At 30.1% G+C, this 23,128-nt stretch overlaps 2 protein-coding genes and 4 long non-coding RNA genes across 10 annotated transcripts in view; 2 read left to right on the forward strand and 4 right to left on the reverse strand.

Moving 5' to 3' along the window:
- Positions 1 to 23,128, reverse strand: part of LOC107371855 (uncharacterized) — a 135,597-nt gene that overhangs the window by 8,009 nt on the left and 104,460 nt on the right. The window lies entirely within an intron of this gene.
- LOC107371810 (uncharacterized) lies at positions 4,646 to 5,838 on the reverse strand. 2 transcript variants are annotated; one of them, XR_016199289.1, is made up of 4 exons: positions 5,575 to 5,838; positions 5,083 to 5,486; positions 4,907 to 4,932; positions 4,646 to 4,787 (listed from the first exon to the last, which is right to left on the reverse strand). It is a non-coding gene; the product is annotated as an uncharacterized LOC107371810 (long non-coding RNA). The 2 variants fall into 2 exon arrangements; XR_016199290.1 differs by lacking the exon at positions 5,575 to 5,838 and having other exon boundaries at positions 4,907 to 5,002; positions 5,083 to 5,216.
- LOC149094118 (uncharacterized) lies at positions 5,923 to 7,787 on the reverse strand. Its single transcript, XR_016199291.1, has 3 exons — positions 7,647 to 7,787; positions 7,230 to 7,444; positions 5,923 to 6,216 (listed from the first exon to the last, which is right to left on the reverse strand). It is a non-coding gene; the product is annotated as an uncharacterized LOC149094118 (long non-coding RNA).
- On the forward strand, positions 8,137 to 8,789 carry LOC112539935 (uncharacterized). Its single transcript, XR_003083928.2, has 2 exons — positions 8,137 to 8,275; positions 8,583 to 8,789. It is a non-coding gene; the product is annotated as an uncharacterized LOC112539935 (long non-coding RNA).
- LOC107370955 (uncharacterized) lies at positions 16,331 to 18,991 on the reverse strand. The gene is made up of 3 exons (XR_001570722.3): positions 18,344 to 18,991; positions 17,906 to 18,059; positions 16,331 to 17,846 (listed from the first exon to the last, which is right to left on the reverse strand). It is a non-coding gene; the product is annotated as an uncharacterized LOC107370955 (long non-coding RNA).
- On the forward strand, positions 19,353 to 22,559 carry LOC107371776 (uncharacterized). Of its 4 annotated transcripts, none has more exons than XM_025162740.2 (3): positions 19,353 to 19,589; positions 19,655 to 19,723; positions 19,803 to 22,559. In XM_025162740.2, the coding sequence occupies exon 3, from the start codon at positions 20,176 to 20,178 to the stop codon at positions 22,324 to 22,326; it is 2,151 nt and encodes a 716-aa protein (XP_025018508.2). In that variant the 5' UTR covers positions 19,353 to 19,589; positions 19,655 to 19,723; positions 19,803 to 20,175; the 3' UTR covers positions 22,327 to 22,559. The 4 variants fall into 4 exon arrangements, with proteins under 4 accessions (XP_025018508.2, XP_015795424.2, XP_089124615.1 ...); XM_015939938.3 differs by having other exon boundaries at positions 19,353 to 19,582; XM_089268489.1 differs by having other exon boundaries at positions 19,353 to 19,582; positions 19,655 to 22,559.

Below are 23,128 nucleotides of genomic sequence, written 5' to 3' on the forward strand. Positions count from 1 at the left end.
ATCTCGTAAACTATTATTATTACCTTTTTATTATTATACATTATATATATACCTGTTTAGGTAGTAAACATCACAACAATTGTGAAAAGGTAAAAAATATCAGCAAAAAAATTCACTCTCTTCTGGCGAGAAACTTAGAGTCCCTTTCATTCCAACTAACCCTGAAAAATAGTGAAATTAAATTTTTTTTTCAAGATCATGTCCAATCATGATCAATCTCGACTATTGCAATCAATTTAAATTGTTATTTTTGATGGCAAGTCAAAATATTAATTCAGTGAATGAAAACCTCCAAATGTTTTACCCATAATTAATCAACAGTCCCTCAAAAGGGTCAAATGACAATGACGTCTGCTATTTTTAAATTTAACGGTTAAACTCAAAGAGTTGGTTTCGGCTTTACTCTTTGGTTACATTGAACGTTTGTTTCCAATATGTGAATATCTATTGTTGTTTTCAAGTTTATTAGTGATTAGGGAGTCGAAAATGATCAAGTCAATCAACAACATAATCATCTTTAATCCTTGTAATCATCAAATGGTTAACCCAATTCATCCAATTGACCTAAACTTGGTTAGAAGGAGAAAAACTGATTTTAATTTGGACTCACCTTTTCTTGACTTGTTTCATGGTTAATCAAAAATGGTAAATTGGCGGCTATATTTTCGCTCTTTTCTGGCCATTTTTTGAGGCCAAAATATCTACTATCTTTGCCTATTCAGTTTGTAATACTGCCTGTTGTGTATGGTGTTTATTTTGCTATAGTTGAACGTTATTTGGTTGGTTAATCTGCAACTGGCTTGCTTTTGTTGAACTGCTCTAACATCATCGTGATGCAAAGATAAACAATTAGGTGTTACAATCATGTTCTTAATTCTTTTCACCATTAGACAATAACAACATCAATATTGAACCATCAAAGTAAAGTTAATGAAAGAAAAAGAAGTGCAAACTGTTGATGTTAACAAACAACCTTCATCACTATTATCATCATCAGATCTTGTTTTCTTGGCGAGGAAAAAAAGAGTTTGGTTTACTTCTTATCAATTCTTTCATTCAATATCATTTGGTGTATTTGGTCAATACCGTGTTGATTGTAATTACCTGAAAGTAAATCAAGTCACGTAATTTCAATGATTAACTGGATAATCATAATAACCAAATAGCGAAGTAACACTGATCAAAGATCACTTTACAAGTACATTACCTGGTTCCACTCTCTTCTCCAATCAAGCAAACAAAGGAATAGCTAATTGTGTTTGAGTTAAGCCACAAAAAAAGAAATGATAATTCATGATTCTCTGTTGATTAAAATATAAATTGGAATCCAGCTTCCAGTTGTTTGTAATAATATTTGGTTTTACAAAAAAAAAGGTTGAAAACAATACAATCCGATATACTTTAAACCATGAAACCTGTTGAACTGAAGAATCGGAAAGCACCATAATCAAGCCAGGATAATTGGAATTAACTTGTAATCATTTGCCATTTTTCTGAAAAAATAAATATTTATTTATATAAATATTTCAACTCAAACAAGATTATCATTCCAATCTTCAGTTGTATAATATTAATTGATTAATCAAATCAGTTAACAGTTGTTATTATCTTAATTTTTCTGACAACATTCAATACTCACAATTGTGTGAATGGTGCAACAAGCTCAGCAAAACATATTAATATTGTTTATTTATGCATATTAGAGAGTGATTTTTGGAAATCTCATTTTTCCGTATCATCATCTTATGGAAATGATGATTAAAAAGAAACAGGATTCACCATCAAATAATTGAGAGTTGAATTGATTCCGAGTTAACTTTCACTTATGCATTACAACTCAACGTTTACCGTAAAAAGAAAGTTAACTGATGATGTTGATGATGATGTTAATGAGGATGAAGTGAGTACTAAATAAAATCAACACAAAAAGCAAAATTAAAATCTAATAATAAATTGATGTTACGATATAATTTATTATAAACAACTATATAAATAAATGAAGAGTACGGAAATTTTTTCATCTGCAGTTGAAAGCGAAGAGAAAAAAATTGAAAAAAATTGACGGATTTACATTACAATTTAACCATTTCTTCATTATTAATACTAATCAACGGGAAAAAATGTATTCATGACTACTTGTTTGTCAGTTAACAATATAGTAACAGCAATTTTAATGATAATTATAAATAAATAAAACAATTGTAATGTAATGTGTTTTTGATTACGCTTCTGAATCTTGCCATCAAAAGACTAGCAAATAGCAGCTTCTGAATAATCACCATCTCTATTGATGCTAATTCAAGTTCCTTCATGATTAATATCCATTTCTTAATTACATCAATTGGTATTAATAATTGTTAACATTTAAAGATAAAAATAGTTGATAGTAACGCTAATAAACAATCAAACCTTTACACAATTCTCGATTCAAAGCAAATTCTTGATTTACTAGAACTGTTGATCCTGAAGATATCTTGATCACAATTGAACCAGTTTTAACCTTTAACAATTGTTCAATTTAATCGCCAATTTAACCACCATTTCAACCATTAATTTAATCTTTAATTATATCACTAATCTAAGGACTATTTGACTGTTAATTCCGTCTGTTGATGTTTAACGTTTGAAATGGTTTGTTCATTACTAACCTTGTACTGATTTGAATATCCTATTTGTTCAATAATGAAATGGTTCAGACATTTTATCATTCAATCAAAATTAACAAATTGTTATTAATATGTTAGCGATAATTTTTCCAAGTTTATTGTTAAAAAATCTAAATCAAAATTTGATGAATATAACTCAATGGCTCAACAAACAAACCTTTTAATACAATCGATGATTTTAATGCTATTATTTACCATTGAAATGAAATTAGTTTTTTTGGGTTCCCATTTAAGTGAAAGTCAAATCCTATTATGATGATTATAATGATAAACGTTGAAGGTTAATCAAATTTATCTACAAATCTGAATCACTTTTATATATTTTTTCAGGTCTAACAATGCACAGTAATATTATAATATCATTTCTGGTTTCAAAGGAAACTTGAATTTTTCAATTGCTCACTTACAATTAGTAAGTCTTGATTGTTGCAGTCTCGGCCCAAAGAAAAAAATGATCAAAGATTAGTAATTAATTGTTGAGTTGAAGGTTCAAGGTTGATTTGTATCAACAGAAGATGAATTGAACTCAATTTGAAAAGGTTTATGAAAAGATTTATAATCTGTTTCAATTCAATTGTTGTTTAATCGTAAATTTTGCATCAGGGTCACAATCCACAAATCCAATAGATTAATCTAAAGTTATATCAACAATTTAGAGAGGTTTACTCAGGATAACTCAAAGTGCAAGGATTAAATCAATGGTTGTTAGCAAGGATAGGAAACAACCAGATAATTAGTAAATTGTTGAGGTAAAAATTGTAAAATTTGGCAACACTTTTCACAACAAAATACAAGATCAGGATGACTTCCTGAAAGGAGATTAAATTGGAAACTTTCACTCAATCCCGAGCCTTGATTAACTTTAATTGTAACAGTTGCACACGTTGAAAAGGCTCTTCATTCAACCAGTTCTTTGTCCATTGAAAGTGGAAATCGGATAATTTTGCTTTAGTTGAATGGACAGTCAATGAATCCAAAGTCTTGCTCTTCTTGACTCCAGTTTCAGCTCTTCATTGATTCCTGTAATTGTAAAGAATCATTAATTTATGTATTTAAGTCAATCAGAAGCAATTTGAACCTTAAAATGATTTCACTTGTTTCCAAGTCTTTACTTAGGCCTTGCTGCGGTCTTTGTCTTGTAGGTTTGCTTAAAGATTTGGTTCTCTTTGGCTTTGGCTTTTTTTTCAGTTTTCAGATTTGAATGTGATGACTATCTTGATTATCTTGATGATTATCATGATACTGATCATGATGATGCCGTGCTTGGTAGTGATTGAATTAAGCTTAAGGCAATATCTTTTTCTTGTTCATCCGTTGATTTTTTTTGCACTTTTAACTCAAACTGTGAGATCGCATTTGTTTTCAATGATGTTGATTAAAGTAATGACAAAATGATCGTCTTTTTTACTCACTCTTTTCATCTTTTGTAAAGATCAGTTTAATCATGTTCATTTTGTTCATCAATCGCCATCTGACTAGTTTCTTGAGAAATGGTTGAAACGATTCAATGAAATTACAATAATATTTTACATAATGTTTGATTGGACAAGTCAAAATAATACAAATGTATCCTGTTCAGGTTAGAAACAAGATTAAAGTTTAAATCATTTGATCAAGTTAACAGTAAACCGCTTGATTCGGGCAAATATTACTTTTCAAATTAATGATTGACATTAAGCAATCATAATTTGATCAAGCTTTAAATCATGTTCACTTTAATTATTTGGACTTGAAAATAACAATCAAACATTTTATTTTCCAAAACAACTTACATGTTTAATGATTAATCGAGTCACTTCCCAAGTCTTGTAATGAATCCATCTTTAAACCATTAATCAATTGATTAATATCATTTGTCATTTAATTGAGTCTCTTTATGGTTTTAATTTCCTGATTTTTTTCACTGAAAAAATCTAATCAACCTCACCTTTAACCGGAAAAATCTGGTCAATTAATTGGTTATTTGGTTAAAGCAAGTAATATCTTTTCAGCTGTCCTTATTTTCTTGGATGTGTGTGTGTGTGTGGATCCATAAAGAACTGGTCCTTGGTAGATTTTCAAGTTAAAATAGAAGCCAAGTTTTAACATTAAATTAACGTTGATCCGGTTATATTAAGTGACCTACGAACAAGATTAACCAGTACTTAATAAAATGTACATAATCAAGAGGAAGAATCAAAATATCACACTGATTTATGTTTTGTTAACTGTACTTTTATATATTTATTCAAATTGCTTACCTTGTTATTGGATTTTGCTTTTATACCTTGCGTTGGTAATAAATAATAGATTTTAATCATCTCTGGTTGAAATGTTGATTAACATTATTGTTTAACCTTAAATTAAAGTGTAAGGTTGGGCTTTTATGATTGAATTTGGCTTATTTCAATGTTTTCCTTTATCTGGTACTACTAACCTTCAAGCTATCAACCTACAACAGCAAATCTGGTTTAATTCACGGAATCAAATTAACAAGTTGAACCAATTAACCCGGAACCCAAGGGTAACTTTCTTGTTTACAAATAAGTAAATCTTCTTGATTATATGAATATTTCAAGCAAATTGTTAGATCAATAAGGCCATTTAAGTGAAATTTTCACATCCATTTGGTGTACAAACACAATTGATTGGTGAAAAATCAAAAGAAAAGTAATTATCTCGACAGTAATCATGATGACAACAGTTACTGATATTTAAGGATACTTGATTCACCATAATTTGTCAATTGTCGCCTGAAATTGTATAACATATGACCAGTCAGAAGATGTCAGCAAACACGATCGTCTGGTGGACAGCACGGATTATCGGAGCCAGTTGAAGCTGTCAGTTTTAATCATAAATACGTAAATTTGATGAGAAGGTTAATTAGTTAATTAGAGTTGAAAAGTTGATTATAATAATTACTTACCAACAATAAGATCAACAGGTAATCAGGCAAAAACCAAGAGTACCAGAAGGTTCAATTGGTAAACTTTTAACCCTGAAAAAGATTCTTGTAGGCTGTAGACAATTGATGATTAACATTGCATTAAATTAGGTAACTCTGGTCACGGCTAATTAATCCATTCTGTACCATTATTAATAATTGAACAATAAACTGATTAATAAAGTGAATTACAAATAGTAATTAATATGAGATAATCACGAAGAAACAATGCAACAAAAATGTAAATGTAACTCTTTTGGCTATTTTCACTAAACCCAAACTTGCCTCTATTAACCTTTTACACAACCTAAAAAAAGCGCACAAATCAAATTGTAAAAAAATCAGTTCTTTTCTTTTCTTTTAATATTTAACAATTAAGGGAAACAATTAAGTGAGCAATTAATTATTTCGTAAATTGATTAAATGTGAAAAATGGTTTCAATCAAGGTTAGTATCAATTGTAGGATAACAAATCATTGATATTATCCGATAAAATCCAGTGAAGATGGGAAAAGCGAGGCTTCAATATTTCCAACCTAATTGTAATTTCTTTCAGTCTGTTGATCCAATTCACTTTAATCAGTCATCATATTAATAACATGATAATTAAGAATCAATGATTAACTGCAAGAGAGTGAGAAATTAACAAATGTTGGTTAATTGAGAAATTAAGAGATGAAAAATGTTTGTAAGTTAATAGCAATCACATTAAACCTGAGAATGATGAGAAGATTTGAGATGGTCAATGATGATATCTTCAATGTAATTATTCAATATTTTAAGAGTCTAATCTCAATAAGTTTATAGATTAATTGGCTAACAACAGTTAACGATTGGAATCATTTACGTTAACTGTGAGAAGAAATAGTAAAAATAATCAGGAATAACAATCAGTTTGGCGAAACAGCAAACCATTGAAGTGATGAAGAGACATGAGAAACAACAACAGAATCGACTGATTGAAGAGAAAGTTTTGTTTCATTTATATGAATGGTATCATGAACATCGCAATTCTATCATTGTTGAGCTGTTGTTGATCAACAAGACAATCTTTGTAACAACAAACAAATAATCGTGATGGTTAACCCCATAACAATCAACAAAAAACTTGCTCTATTCTACTGATCGATGAAATAAAGTCTATCGTTGATATTGGGTTTACCAAGTAAACTGGTATAATAATTGAATGAATCTCTCACAACAATAACAAATTGTTGTTTCCATTTCATTGATACCCAATATTAAAATAGTAAAAGGGTAAAAATTGAAAGCCTTTAATCAAAAGCCTCAATTTTAAGTCTATGGCTAAGAAAAAATTGAAGGCTTCAATGGGTAACAATCAAGTTGATAGTCTCCAAAGTCATTGGTCTTACATAATAACCTTGTGAAGTTAATGTTTAATGAATCAGGTTTAATCATCATCAATTGATTCTGATAAATACAAAAGCTTTCACTTTCCTTTTGTTATGCCAATCATGAGACTGACTTTCAGGTGAAAATTTGAAGTTGCTGCTTGAAAAGGTAAGCTTGAAATAGGTTCAAAATTTTATATCTTTAACCATAAATCTATCAACAATCCTTTCAATTTCAATCATATCAATGAATTTTATTGTTAATTTATTAATTCTTACACTTACCATATTGGCCAGCCTTATAGGTATGGAAGGTTGAAAGACCAGAAATAAAAAGAAATCCAAAATATAATATTTTGACTTGGTAATGTAAATTGGCTGAGGGTGAATCCAATCCAAAAAGGTTGATGTTGGCTATAATCAGGCTTTCATTTCAATTGATTTAATCAAACTAATAATGTTGTTGTTGGTGAACACAAATGTTAAACAATTATTAATAGCTATTAAGAAAAAAAAGAAGCAAAAATATTTTGTTTATAAATAAAAGCAAGAAAATGTTTCTTATAAAACACTGGTTAATAAATCAGGATGAGTGGAGTTAAATGAAGGTTCAAGAAAAGTGTATTATTTTGAATATTATTATCAAGATTAATAGTTTTCTTAATCATCTTCATATGTAAAACTATTTCAAATTGTACTCACCATTTAGAGGTATCCAACAGTTAACTGAATATTTAGTCAATCAAACAATTAACATTTAACAATTTTTCAAAAATATGACTTTTTTAATATTCAAATTTCCCCCCATAACCAGATTGAGCGCCATAATTGCGAGGCTTCTGGAAAGGGTAACAATCAGCCATTGTTGCCTTAACCTTAAGGACAATTTTTTGAATTCATAATTGTCTCATTTTAATCGTTTTTTCTTGAATTCAGCTCTTGATTGATAATTTATTTAATTATCTAGTAACTTATATCTTTTATTTTAACCATTTGTGATACTATTTGGATTTATTTTTAGTGTTAATTGGTTACAATCGTGAATGAAATAGGGTACATTGCATAAGCTATACCCTTTTGACTCAATGTGTTACTGTCTCAACGGAATGAAGCTAACGTAATTTGACTTTCATGGATCAGTAAATTGTTATTATTGACTGTTGATATTCAAATTAGTTTCATATTCAAGTTTTTTAACAAAAATTAAGAATTGAAAGCAAAAATCATTTTCTTCAAATGATTTCAAGTAGCTTTTTCACCTTTTTTTACTTCAACCATCATTATAATCAACTGCAAAATTCCTAACCTCACCTTTAAAATGAAGTAATCAAGTAGAGATAAAACCTTTTTTTCTCTTATTGTGATTATTGTGATTATTATTACTATCGTTATTATGATCATTTCACTCTCTTGACCTGATTGAAATCAAATTTCACTCTGAATTATGCATTCACATTTTTGAATCAAAACCTTATTTACCTTACCTGGTAAAATTAAGTTCAACTGTATTAATAAATTGCACTTTCTAATCGAACTTTATTATCTTCGATTAGTCCAGTCACACTTGACTTTTACAGTTTACCTATTCCAACCTTAATCTCTTTAGTAATAATAATGATAATAATTTCATTAAAATAGATGTATCAAGTGAACATCATTTTTATTACAGATAAATACAATAAAAAAGCTAAGCAGTTCTCAATGACCCTAACGATATTTTACTCCTACCCGGCCTCTTGTCGAATGGACTAAGAACCAAGATCCTGGTTTCTCTCTTGGTTATCCACTTATTCACGGAATCAGTCAGCAAATATGTAATATCAAGGAATGAAATTCCCATCCAAATACCGAAACAGCTGGCAATGTAACAAAGATATTCAATCTCACCCATTCGAGCTAAATACTTATACAGTCATATTCAAAAGTTTAAAGCCAACGATTTGTGCAAAATCAAATCAAATTTAGGTACACTTTTAGGTTACCAATACTAGTCTTTTTTTAGTATAATATTTTCACAGGTATTGTCTACTGATAAAACAAAAAATTTCACCTAAATTTATTTCAGTAAATCAGTGAGTGATTAATTAATTAGACGCTGTTAATTTTACATGGCATCTTTTTTGTCAAAAGTTTAAAGCATTTCATGAAAAATAGCGACAGCGTTCGAATTTTTTCTTCTAATTTTGCTATTCAATTGAACAATTTAAGAGCAGCCTTCGTGCAAAAAATCAACCGAAAAAATCGATCATGAACCAAGTTATGAACTTTCTCGTTCAACATTGGTTTCTATGGCGATAAATTTAATAAGAGTAATTAATCACGACCCGATAGGTCAAAATTTTTATAAATAATTTCACAAAAAAAACAAAAGCATACTGAATAATTTCTGAGAAATTATGATGTCCTTAGGTCAATCGTTCTCGACAAAATTCACATTATCTTGTTTCGTTCGAATTTTCCCATTGAACTCAATGGAAAAAATTAGCATAAAACATTAAAACATGACTTCGCGGAGAACAATTGACCTAAGGACATCGAAATTTCTCAGAAATTATTCAGAATGGTTGGTATTTTCTTGTGATACCATTTTCAAAAATTCTGACCCATCGGGGCGTGATTAATTACTCCAATTCAATTCATCGCCATAGAAACCAATGTTAAAAGAGAAAATTAATAACTTGGTTAATTATCGAAATTTTTCGTTAATTTCAGGTACAAAATTGTTTCTCAAGATGGTTAATTGAATAGCAAAATTAGAAGAAAAAATTCGAACGCTGTCGCTATTTTTCATGAAATGCTTTAAACTTTTGACAAAAAAGATGCCATGTAAAATTAACAGCGTCTAATTAATTAATCACTCACTGATTTACTGAAATAAATTTAGGTGAAATTTTTTGTTTTATCAGTAGACAATACCTGTGAAAATATTATACTAAAAAAAAGACTAGTATTGGTAACCTAAAAGTGTACCTAAATTTGATTTGATTTTGCACAAATCGTTGGCTTTAAACTTTTGAATTTGACTGTAAGTAATCTCAACCCCAAAAGGCCTTCTGACAAATAGTTTGGTTAAATTGGATGGTGTTCGCTTCTCTATTGCAGCTATCAACGTGGTCGAGTACCAATAGTTAGTGCACTGGTTTTTACACTCATCACTACACCTATTGTCACCCATCACAGCAGTACAATTTTTACCTCTTAAAGAAAAGCTTCTGTTACAATTTACATCAGCTGGTACATCCCAGGGCCAGATCTCCGAGCAAAGAGATTCTGCTCGAGCTTTGCGACAGTCAAAAATACAACCAGTCCTTCCATATTCTGCACCAGTATAATCATAGCAATCAGTTCGATAAGGTGATGGCAACAATTCTGTAATTATTTTGGAAGTGGTGAGAATCATGTTTTCCGTTTGCTCAGTATAAAAATTGAAAGAATCAGCTTCAGCAACATGAAGTATCTCCATTGGATTGTGGATGAACGCGACAACTGTAGTTTTATTTGTATTGGAAACCAGAATGTCCAAATAAGATGCAGATTCTGTGTAAATTTCTATCTTGTAGAAATCTTTATCATCAGCCTTGACCACCTGATAGGGCGAAGGTAGTGTCGGTGAAAAGAAGAAGGTTGAACAATGAAAAAAATCATCTTGTGCCGGGTTAAAATGTATGGTGTTTTTTATCTTTGCGAAATGTTCACAATTTTTTGGATCAGATTTGTACTCTTCTAGAGGTGTCAACTCGGGAAATGGTGCTTTACAAAATATCTTTACTGGTGTCGTTGGAAGTTTGGCCAGCACATTGATTGGTACATATCGAAGGGCAGAAAAACTCGCGTTCTCTTTGTTTTTCCAGTCGATTAGTTCCTCTGATTGTGGATAATGTAATTTCAAAATAGTTTCATTGTAAATAAGCTGGATGCACATTGTTAAACCTGGCATAGTGATATTTCGAGGAGATTCAATAATCATGTCAACCTGCGTTTGATATTCAAAATAGATGTTCGAGATTTGTTGAACCTGCCAGGCTAAACCACATGAAGATAAAACCCAGCAGAAAAATCGTATCATGGTGGTGGACTTATGATATCTTCTTCTGATTGCCATGATGGTTTCCAATGATGCTTTTAAACCGATCCTTGGTTTTCAAACAGAATGAATTTGTTGCCTTGATTGTTAAATTGGAACAACTTGATTACATATTATTTCCACTTTCAGGAGTTTCACTCTGATTAACACTTAAATCACTGGTTAACCTGACAGAATTCATTTGATTTCACTTTTCCAACCTGACCTGGTCCTGAGTTTTTAAATTGTTTTCTCACACCTTGTTGTTGTTTGCTAATTGATGGCAAAACTTAAATATCACCAAGAAGTCAATTGAAGGTTAATTTATCTAATTCATCTCAAAGACTCACAAAAATATGATTATTTCATTGTTGAACCTTTTCTGAGTCTAACATTTTACAAAACCAATTCATTATTTTAAGGCAACAATCGATTGATTTTTTTTGCTATTCTTTGACACCTCTTTTATTACCCTGCTTATTAAGACTATTAATTGAAAAATACATTATTTATATTTTTGTCTGAAAAAAGAGTGAAAAGTAGGAGCAAAATGGAATACAAAATTGATCGTTTCAACTGTCTTGATGTTAGTCAACTTATTGATTGAAATATCTCTGTGATTTTCTTACTCTGATGTGAGAAGATCAATTAAATGTACAATTGATTGATTGTTGGAGCTAAATTTTCTTAACAGATTTTTCATTTGTAATCATTAATCTTTTGTGAAAAAAGTTCTTTTACCCTAAAAATATCAGAAATAGTCAACGAAAGAACCGTTAATTTCATTTAATGTTTAAATTGTTTTCACTTTTGGGTCATTCCATTTTCCCTAGTAACTTATTTTCCTCCAAATTTGTCTTCAAAATTATAATTGCTTCAACGTCATTGATTGCAGCTATTAAATACTATTTGTTATATTTGATTTTGACACGAAAAACTTTCAGGGTTTCAGGGTTTCTCATGGAAAGAATGATTTATCAAAACATTTTTTCATAAACTCACACTGAGATACTTGTTGGAATTAGCTGAATATAAATCGTATCATTTGTTGATTAACGTCTGATTTTAGTTGATTTGGTTTTCGATTTGAACCAAAAGAACAGAAAAATCAAATCAAATTGAAACTTTGAATGATTTGAATGGTTGATTAGCAACAGGTTAGATTGATTTGTTTACTCTCAATTTTTGAAAAGTTAACCTGAACCTTTTCCTATTTTACAAGTGACTTTTTCTTGATTTTATTGTGCTTTCTGATCATTTATTTTGATTATCACCAATTGTTGGCAATAATCAGTATAACAATTGTTTAGATATAAAAGGATAACAGAAGCTTTAGAAAATGTAAATTGTAAATTGAGTTTTCAAGAAATATAAACCCGGATTTTGTCAGGTTAATTTGATGCGGATTAACTGATTGAGGTTCACAAATGAAGATGATGGTGATGATGGTTAAAAGATGGAAATGATGTAAATTAATGGTCAAATTGTTGATGTAAATGGGTAACTGTAAAGTCCATAACTGTATAAGTCTTTCATTTTTAAGTTTACTCATAATTGATAAGTTGAAAGGAAATTAATATCAATGAGAGAAGCTGAAAATTATAATAATCGTATTCACTGTGATTTACTGATTAGAAATGTTAGTTTTTTAATTTTTTTACCTAAAAGTAAAAACAATTCAGTCAAATGTACATTCAATTGATCATTCATTTGGATTGACTTTTCAATTGACTTTTAATTTACTTGTCAATTCACTTTTAGACTGTATAAATAAACTGAATACATTAACAGTGAATTGATTAATTAACAGTTCACCAAATGGTTGACTCAAAAGTGTTTAAAGTAAATAACAATTTAAATGTTGAAAATTGAACACTTGTTGCTGTTGATGATGGAAAAGATGAGTTTAATAATGATTTTAAATGATTATTTGATGATGATGATTATGTTGTACATTTATTGTTACCAATTTGAATGGGAACAAAAATATTTGTGGTTACATTAACATGCATTTACGGTTAACTTAATGGTCCTTTAATTGGTTGAAATGGCTTTAACTTTTCATCAACAGTAAACGCAATATTTTCAAAAATATAAAAAGGTTGAGTTTAAGCATAAAATGAGTTTACTTGCTGTCAAAGTGAATACACTAGTCAATACTTTGTATGATACAATGTAGTTATGCTAATGTCGCTAGAAACAAGTGAAATCTAAATGCGAAAGTTGATTAAAAAGAGAAGAATCTTTATCTAATTTAACCCACTTTCACCGATAAAAACGTGTCTTTTCAACGGAAATTCTGAGTTTATTTTTGCATCCCAATTCTCAATTCAATTTGACTTTCTTTGAGATTGGTTCAAATTAAACAAATCAAAAGCTTGTTGTATTGATGGATAAAACATTGAAAAACATGAATTTTCCACCTAATCGGTCAATAAATTATAATTTTAATCATATTCAGTTGCAGAATTGCTTGATAGACTTAAATTGTCACGATAAATCGATCAACATCTCATCAAAACTTCAATCACTATCAATAAGAGTTGCCTTTAACACCAGTAATAAACATCAACATTAAACATTATTTTTAAAGTAAAACAGTTATTACTAATAGAGGCAACATGTGGACATTTCAAATGCTTTCAAATTGTCTCTAATCATCCAATTTAAGTCCGTTTTTGATAGATTTAATTCAGAAAAGGTTGAAAGATTTCCTGGAAATCAAAGTTAATCCAAAAGCTTAAATGAAACAATTGAAATCGTCTTTAAAGGGAACTGCAGAAATGGTCAATTAAGGTCCAATACAAGCTCATCAAAGCTGTTTCATAGCACTAAAAAGTCTCGATTTTTGTGAAAATTTTTACAGATCGCCTGAGAGATTGGAAATTTCAGAAAAAGTCCAGTTTTTCGGTGACTTTTTAAAAACAAATGCATCACAAAATATTACAAATAATAATGAAAATTCGAAACGATAAAGTCTTATACAAGATTTCATGTATTAATAGATGAAAGTGAACCTCTTAAGATTAAAAAATGACAAAATGATAACTTTCTTTGCTCATTGAAATGCCGAAATCTTTTTATCCTTTATAAAGCAAAGTAAATCATTGTCAACACTTTTGTAGTAAATTGTATCCTCAATGAATTCATTTTGAGCAGATAAATTTCCATTCTCAGTGAAGATGGTTATAGCGATATTCATGTGAATCTTGATTATCAAGTTGCTAAAAAAGCAGCTATTTTCAAGATTGAAAAGTATCTCAGTCAACATTTTCAGCTGTCATTGAATCTCACCACTCTTGGTTAAACTTGCCTTGGGTTGCTCAGTATTTGCCTACTGAGCGCCTGATCCAACATTAGCCTCAACCTGACCGGGCAATGTTCAGATTAACAGTAAAAATATAATTTAATTAGCACCAATTATCAATCGGGTTTCATCATAATTAACAAGTTTCACTTTTAACAAACACTTTACCCAACCATTTTTACCGTTTCACATACAATTAACTGTAATGCTTTAATCATTTTGATCAAAAGGTTTGGGAAAACTTGTTAATATTACTTTCACTGAAATATAAAACCAACATTGAAACTCTTCATTAATAGCCATTTGCTGTATTTAAATGTATAATTGTAAAAGCCTTAAGATACAATTGTGAACCCATTTTTATCACAATCGGCTATTATTAACATTACAGTTAATTTGTAAGCAATATAATAATGCTAATAAAAGGAGAAAGTTTTCACTCAATAATCAACAATTTAAAATATATTATTATTGATTCATTTTAATTCAATTGTTCAATAAAAGAATCCATTTTGTATACAAAATAAGAAATGATTTTCATCGATAATATAATTGAACCCAAAATCAGGAAAAGCTGAAAAACCTTTTCTTCATTGAAACTCATTTTAAATTGGTTAATCTTAATTTCACTATTATTAAATTGTTTACAATTTAATCATTAATATCAACACTTGAATGCTATTTTACAAATCTATGGATAAAACTGTTGTTAACGCTATTCCAACTCACGAATTTTGTTAACCATCATTAATATGATTAACAAACAATCAACCGATTGTTATAAACTATTACCTTTGCCATCGTTAAAACCAATTGATTAACAATCTTCAACCAACATTGTTAACTCGCATTTTGTTATATATTTATGTGGACGATTAACTTGATTCATTGATTAATAATATTTCCGTCTATCATCATACTAATCAGGCTAACTATTTATATTGAAATGATTGTGATCAACAATTGATTTCAACCAGCTTACAATAGTTATTCAGATGATTACACTAATCACGATTAAATGATTTATCGAGTAAAAAGATGAATCCCTTTTCAGTTAAACCAACAATTTTCTCACCAATTATCAAATCAATTGATATTAATTTGGATTTACGTTCATTTCAATGTTTTTCATTGCAAACACTTTCATATTCAATCTTAATTGTTAAAGCTGAAGTTGAATATGCTTTAAATACAATTCATTGCTTTATGATAACATGTTACTTTGGTTTACTGAATGGTTCATTTGTATGAACTTGACTGACTATTATGGATACTTTTGCCTTTTGTTTCAATTTTAACGCTTTCATGATTTATCAGACAAATAATTATTATATTGCTGATTAAAGACAATCAACAAGTAAAATTCAATTCTATTTTTAGCTGATCACAATTAAAAGGTATCAATTTTTGTCCCTTTCTGGTTAAACATTTCAATAATATTGAAATGTTTGAAGGGAAATAACGTAAATTTGACTTTTGTTGACACTTTTTTTTCTGTTTACTTTGGCGTTGATTGTTAACTGTTAACAACTTTGATGATCATTCACCTTGAAGGTGATATTCCCATCACAATCAACTTAATTATCACCTTCAATTATCATAATCAACAGCCTTTTTTGGGCTTGGAAAATGTTTCTTCTAATATTAACTTGGCTTTAAAATGAAAGCTTGAATTGAATACTAATTGTTGAAATTTTTTCTTCAATTCATTTCTAATCACTTGATTCTGTAAATTACATTTTACCAATCAAATTAGATTTCAAATGTGATTTATGTTCAACTAGCAGCTTCTAATTGTTGATTTAATTGATTGATTGTATTGTTTCTTTTTCCTTTGCTGGGTGTTGTTCACAATTGAATCATCAATCAACATTCATCTAGAATTTTTAATTAGCTTTTCTGGGTTTTCTGGTTTACTCAGATTAACCCACGTTTCTTGTAATCAATTAAGATTCATTTCATTTCCTTTATGATTAAAATAATCCACTAATTATCAAATTTACGGACAAAATGATAAAAATATTAAACGAAGATCAGATTTAATGGCTAATAAAAAAGGTGTAATATTACCTTTTAAAGCTTCCATTAGGTATTTTCAAATGTTAACCAATATGGTTGACTCTTGATGCTTCAAAGGAGCAAAAAAATATATTAAGGAAACACTTTTACTCTTAAAGGTAATAAGTTTCAATTAATTGAGATTAATCAAATTAAATAAATGTCTTTTTACTGTCCAATAACAACAATTTACTATTAATAGAAGCAAATGATTTGCACTTGCAAATTGAATTCAATTTAAATTGTTGTCAAGTAAATTAACATTTTCAACGTTAATCCGGTTGAATTGGGTTTGTTTTGAAATGTTTTATAACCAGACTGGTTAATCACCAAATGCACAAAGAGTCTTGAGAAATGCAAGGTAAAAATGGCGATTCAAATTGTCTCGATTCACTGAACTTTTACAACTTAATCTGACAATTTAATGCCTTAGATCAATTAAGATTGAATTGATAAACTTCTGACTTGATTGAATTTGTTAGACTAAAAGTTAAATTGCTGCCAAATAAATAAAGATTTACAATTTACAATGAGATTTGTTTTTCATTGAGCATTTCTTAAATAACTTTCCAATAATTGTTGATCATGATGACAATTTTTTCACCTTTTTTCGCCTAATCATTCAACCTCGTGGTTACCTTTTAGAGTGATCAACAATTAAGGTGACAACTAAAGAGGTTCATTTTAAATCAATTCAACTTATTTTCAAACCCAACTCGTCTCTTTGTTTATGTATGAGTGGAGGTTGGTATTGATTTAATTTTGGGTTCCGCTAATGTTGGAGAAGACTTGAATCATCGTTATTTAACCCTTGAGATGAGAAAGCACAATTGTGATTGCAGCCAACATCTGTTTAACATCGGCTGGTTGGTGAGGTTAGCTTAGAGTTTCATTCAAACCTTGGAAATGAAATAATATTTAGATGTAGGATGGTTTTTTGGTTGATTTGTCGATGGATTCGAGGGAACTTTGCCATTCCAATTGATTGACTTGTTGTTGAGTTGAGTTACGAAGTTGTAAAAGTGATTAAAATCAATGTTTACTCTGAATCAAGTTTATGTTGGTACTTGGTCAAACTCATTGATTAAATTGAAGGGAACACCAAGAAATAATCCGCAATCAAATACTTTACATTATTTAGGTTAAGAGCTTGTAAGCTATTTGAGCTGGCAGTTTGCTTAAGCTTGACCAATTTGTCTAATAATTAGAATTGATGAAACCAGAATAAAAAACCATTGGGTTAATTGGCCAAATTAAGTAATCTCCCAATCCGGTCACAGTAATTGCCTTTAAATCTATTGATAAGGTAATAAGATCACAGCTTTTTTCACAGCTTTTTTATGGATTTCCTTAAAACAATAATCAGCTTGTTATAATGTGAGATCAAAATCTTTATGACGATCAATTTTTTTCATGTGAATAATCAAAATCAGCCGGAAGTATCATTGTACTGTGACTATCTTTATCTTTCTAACTACAAGAAAAAAAAATGTATAAATATTGGGAAGAAAACAATTTTTTAAGCTGACTGACAAACATGAATTCATAATGATTTTGTTTTTCCTCTCGCTTTGGGTCATCGTTTTTGGCTGTGAACTTTTGGCTTGGCTCTCAGTTTGAGATGGTCATTTATTGCTTCCTCGCTAGTTATCAACAACCAACCATAAGATTACTGGATGATGAGTACCTGAAACAATATGATGGAAAATCAATAAATCATAAAAGTTAAACTGTGTTAAAGAGAAACAATTTGACAGCAAAAAGAATTGGGTAAAAAAAGTTTCTTTCAATAACTATTATCAATCAATGCGATCACTTTATTAAGCATAATAACTTTCTTATTAAAATTTAATTAGCTAACTAAGTTGATTAAGTTAATTAGTCCGTTCTTCCGGAAAGAAACTTTTTTTTTAATTTTTGTTACTATCAGTTGTTAATAATCATTATCATCATGAAAAAATATGTTCTTACCTTGCATTGATACAAAATTTCTTGTAAAAGTTAATCAGCTAAAGCAGCATTAAATGAGTTTATATTAACAATGAGGAGAAAAATGTTGACTTCATAATTGAACCTTTCAATGAACACAGATTAAATTACAATAAGGTGATGATGAAGACAATGATGATGATGGTTACGGTGAAAAGAATGCGCTGTTGAATTGAACGATTACTTAATAAGGTTACAGCGAGTGAAAAGATTTTTAGTACAAAAAAGAAAAGTTGAGCTTTGATTTCCTTTCAAGCTGGATTTAACTCGATTTTTCTTAGTTGATTGAGATTTTGATTAACTTTTGAGCGAACGGAAATCCAATCTTTTTATTTTCCACAATTTTAGTAGTTTTGCCACCATTTTGATTAAACAATGCATAAAGCAACACAAGGACCAGCAAAGCAAAAACGCAAAATATTAATAAAAACAACTATTTCATAAGTTAAAATAAATATTAACGCAAGCAACGGCAATTAAATACCTACAATTGCATTAAACAATCAAAGTTGTACATAATTTATAAAAAAATATCAATAGTTGGCTTGAAAAACAATTAGAAAAAGATTTTCTAGAAAAATTGATTTCTCATTTACAAATGAATCGAAGAATATCAACAGATGTTATCTAATGATCTTTAAGCAAAGAGTATAACTACAGTCACCATTGAGATAATGCACCATCGAGATAATGCACTCATTTTTTCAATGGCCCCTATTAAGGAGGAGTTATATCTACTTTTGAATTTCGTCAAATTTTGATTCGATTTCTTTAATTATCAATTGACTTAATTCAATTTTCTTTCGTGAAATTTTAATCCAAAAACTCGCAAAATCAGATTAAAGCAAAATTTAAGGTTAAATTTCATCTAATAAGGAAGATTGAAAATCATGGATTACGCTGCCCGAAGAATAGTGAAAATAAGCTATTCCCAGTGCGGTGCATTATCTCAATGGTGACTGTATTACTCTTTGTCTTTAAGTAGATATCTGATCGTATCTGTATCGATAAATGCGAGTAAATCTTTGGCGCTCTTTTTTAGCAAACAAAATGTCCGATCTTTTTCAATTGTTTTAAACGTTTTTTATTTCATGTTCAATTATTTGGATTGAAATTGATGCTGATAAATAGACATTGGGAAGGAAACAAATGATGTAGCAAAAAAGACGATGAGGAGGAGAAAGAGGAGAAAGAGTCTCAATTACGTGAGAAACCGGTCAGGTAAGAAGTGAGTAGAGTGAGTTAAAGTGAGCGGAAATGTTACCTTAAAACTTGTTGCTATTATTTTTTCAGTTGGAAGCGTTGAGAGTGCATTTGTTTATTGTCCGTTTGTTGATCAACATTACATTCAACCTTAAACCAGTAAATATTAAAACAGCCAACAGTAAACATTGATACAAAACAGCTCTGACTAACATGTTTCCATCTTGTTATCTTTCAGGTATCATAAAGGAACAGCAGAGAAAACTCCTTTTGTAATTGATGGAAATCACACAAGCAAAAATCATCAATAACAACAATTGCTGTCATCACAATCACCGTCATCATTATCCGTATCAAAGACAACAATAGGTCAAAATTAACAATTTCATCGATATACTCATAACCAATACTATTATCGTCTTAATCCACCAGTAACTTGGAAGGAATCACTTTTTCGTGATTTCACACCTAAACTCCATAACGGATTTATAATTGTGTTTTGTCTTCATTTTTATTGCAACTATTCTGTGTCTGTGTCTGTGTTTACATACTTTCGGCTCGGAATTTATTGATAAACTGTGAAAGTTTTGGCCGACAATCTTGTTTTTGCAATGAATTTTAAACGAAAAGATATCAAAAAATCATCTTATTACGTTTGGTTTCTTGGAGCCAAAGAGGCTGAAGGTCTTCGTGGAGATGAGTTTGTTTTACCTGTTTTACGTTATTTGACTGACCAAGAAGGACTCTCTGAAGTTTCAAAGGTTACGCTACAAGTAAGCAATAAAGGATTGAAAATAATACAAAATGTGCCAAAAAAATCATCTTCATCTTGTAACCCGTTACCAGCCTCAAACTTGTCATCGGCTAAATTAAGTTTATCATCCAATTCAGGGAAAACTGAACAGATAAAGCATCTAATTCCTCATAATGCAATTACATGTGTTGTTCAAGAAGATGATTTGGTTGCTTGTATTTTATTAATTTATAATCCAATCACCAAATGTCCGGTTCATGTTCATGCTTATCGATGTGATTCAATTGAAACTGCTTCATCGCTTCGTGGACAATTACAATTGTTGATTGAGAAGCCAGAAAACCAACGAAAGTTTAAAGAAATTGAATCACGTCTTGTGTCAAAAGGATTAACAGTTAATCAACAACCTCAGCAGCTTCATCAGCATCTTAAGCAACAGCCCCAATCTAAACCAACAGAATCATCTGTTGAATTGAATCGGCGCTTCAATCCATTGGGTAAACGAGGTTCATCCGAGAGTCGATCAATTCGAACAGAGTCTTCAGATAGAACTGAAGATTCGTATGATTCAGGATTAATAAATGGCTCCAAGGAGAACAAATCATTGCCCATTGAACTGGCTCTGGGCAATCCAAAAGTAGCCATACTCTATGAATCTTTAGCAGCTGAATTAAAAGCCAAATTATCTAATCCCAAATCAGGACCAATATTGTTACCACCAAAGGATTATGATACAATATCTCGTAAACAGGGTAAATTAAGTGGCATTGAGGCTCGTAAGAGCACTAATATGACCATCGTCGGACCATTGGAGACACCGTCTACAACTACCAACTCATCTTCCTCGTCATCTCCTACCACTGCATCATCATCACCATTGAAGGGTATTAAAGATAAAAAGACGGGATTAATTGTCGGCTCTTCTCTATCAACCTCTTCGTCGTCCTCATCTTCCTCGTCAGTCCTTAAAAAAGCTATGGTCTTGCCTTCAGCCACATCAACCTCAAATCTTCATATTATCCGATCAGAATCAAGTTGTAAATCATCAAGTGGAATTGGTTCTGATGAGCCAGATAAATTATCATCTTCCTCAACTTCACCTTTTAATAGAGAACTGATTAAGGCAACAGCCAATTACCGTTGTGATGTTTCTTCAGACGATTCAGAGCGTAATTGGTCACCAATTGAGAGTGGACCCAGTTCATCTGGAAGTGCAGCTTCCTCTGGACGAAGATTGTTAAACTTAACAACTACAACATCAACATCAAACATGAATAATAATAGCAGTAATCATATTGTTAATAATAAGATGATGATTACAAATAATGCTAATAATAGCAACAAAAATATTCATCACCATCATAGTCATCATCACAACATCAATAATAATATTAACAATAATAATAATAGGATCAACAATAAAAAACATGAGATAGCTGAAAGATTGGAAACAAATCGATTAAATAACAGCATCAAGAGTAGCCACCATCAGCTTACATCGTCATCTTCATCTTCATCATCTTCATCATCACTATCAACAACAAATCGAGCCTCCATTCCACCTCCTGTTGTACCTAAAGCAAGTTTAATGACCAAACCAATGAAAACTGATTTAAAAAGGATTAAAAACGACCTCAGACCCGTTATTACTGGAGTAACACCTCATTCCGCATCTCCAACAATCAACTCTAGTAATAATATTAACAGCAACAATAATATTAATTATGATAATAATAAAGGAAAAGTTGATCCACCGCGTTATTATTTTCCAGATCAAATTGTATCAAATAATAGTAATGTTGGACTAATGAAAACTAAATCAAGTGATAATCATCATTCACGTCGATTGCCAACTCATAATCTTCATGATTATCCAAGTGATAGTGTAAAACCATCAGCTGGAGATATAATTAATATCACCAATGCATGTGCTCGATTAAAACCGACTCGTGATTTCATTAGAGTCCAACCTTTAACAAATTATCAAAGAAGTCCAATTTCATATTGAATTTTAAATGCAATTAAAGACAATTGGAGACACCAGCAATCCGACAATTGACATCTTTAAAGATCAATCTTATTGATAAAAATTTGATTTGAAACAAGAGCTCATTATCAAATTAAAACTTAATAAGCTTGTATGGAACGAAATAAAACTATTAAATCTCCCTAATACATTATCTGTATTATTGAGATTTTCAATCAACTTTTCATTTAATAAAGATTACGTCTTTTCAATAACTAATTGTGTTTAACCCTTTCCATCAACCAACAATTTGTCTATTAAAATCAAATTCATTTCATATCAGACTTACTATTTATGTCATTAGACATTTATATCCTAAATATGTTTTTAAGCTAAAAATGTCAAAAAATGAGTCGCTAATAACCAATCATTTATTGATTGCATGATTCAATCCTAACTATCAGTTGAACATTTGATAAATAAATCATCAAATGAGTCCAACGAGTAAAAGAACTTCAGATTTTTCCTTATTGACAAACAAGCGGTTGATTAAATTTATTATCTATTGTAAATTAAAAATTCATGTATTGGTTGTTCTGGAGTAGACTCCAGAGTGAAAGTTGATAAGTTCAGTTTGTCAACTGAGTTACATTAAGGTGTTTTTGGTGTATTTAATTTTACAAGACCTTGAAGGTATCCAATAACAAAATTGCAGAAAGGATAGTCGTTTGTCCCATAATCGGACTTGACATCATCCAGAGTAACACCAAAAATTGGACCAATTCTTAGTCTTGGTAGTCCAAGAATTTCGAGACATTCCAAAGAGCCAGGGTCAAGACATGCA

The sequence above is a fragment of the Tetranychus urticae genome, chromosome 2 (genome assembly GCF_039701765.1).
Source record: "Tetranychus urticae isolate SD_2017Ah chromosome 2, NJAU_TeUrti_SD_1.0, whole genome shotgun sequence".
NCBI classification, from domain to species: domain Eukaryota; kingdom Metazoa; phylum Arthropoda; class Arachnida; order Trombidiformes; family Tetranychidae; genus Tetranychus; species Tetranychus urticae.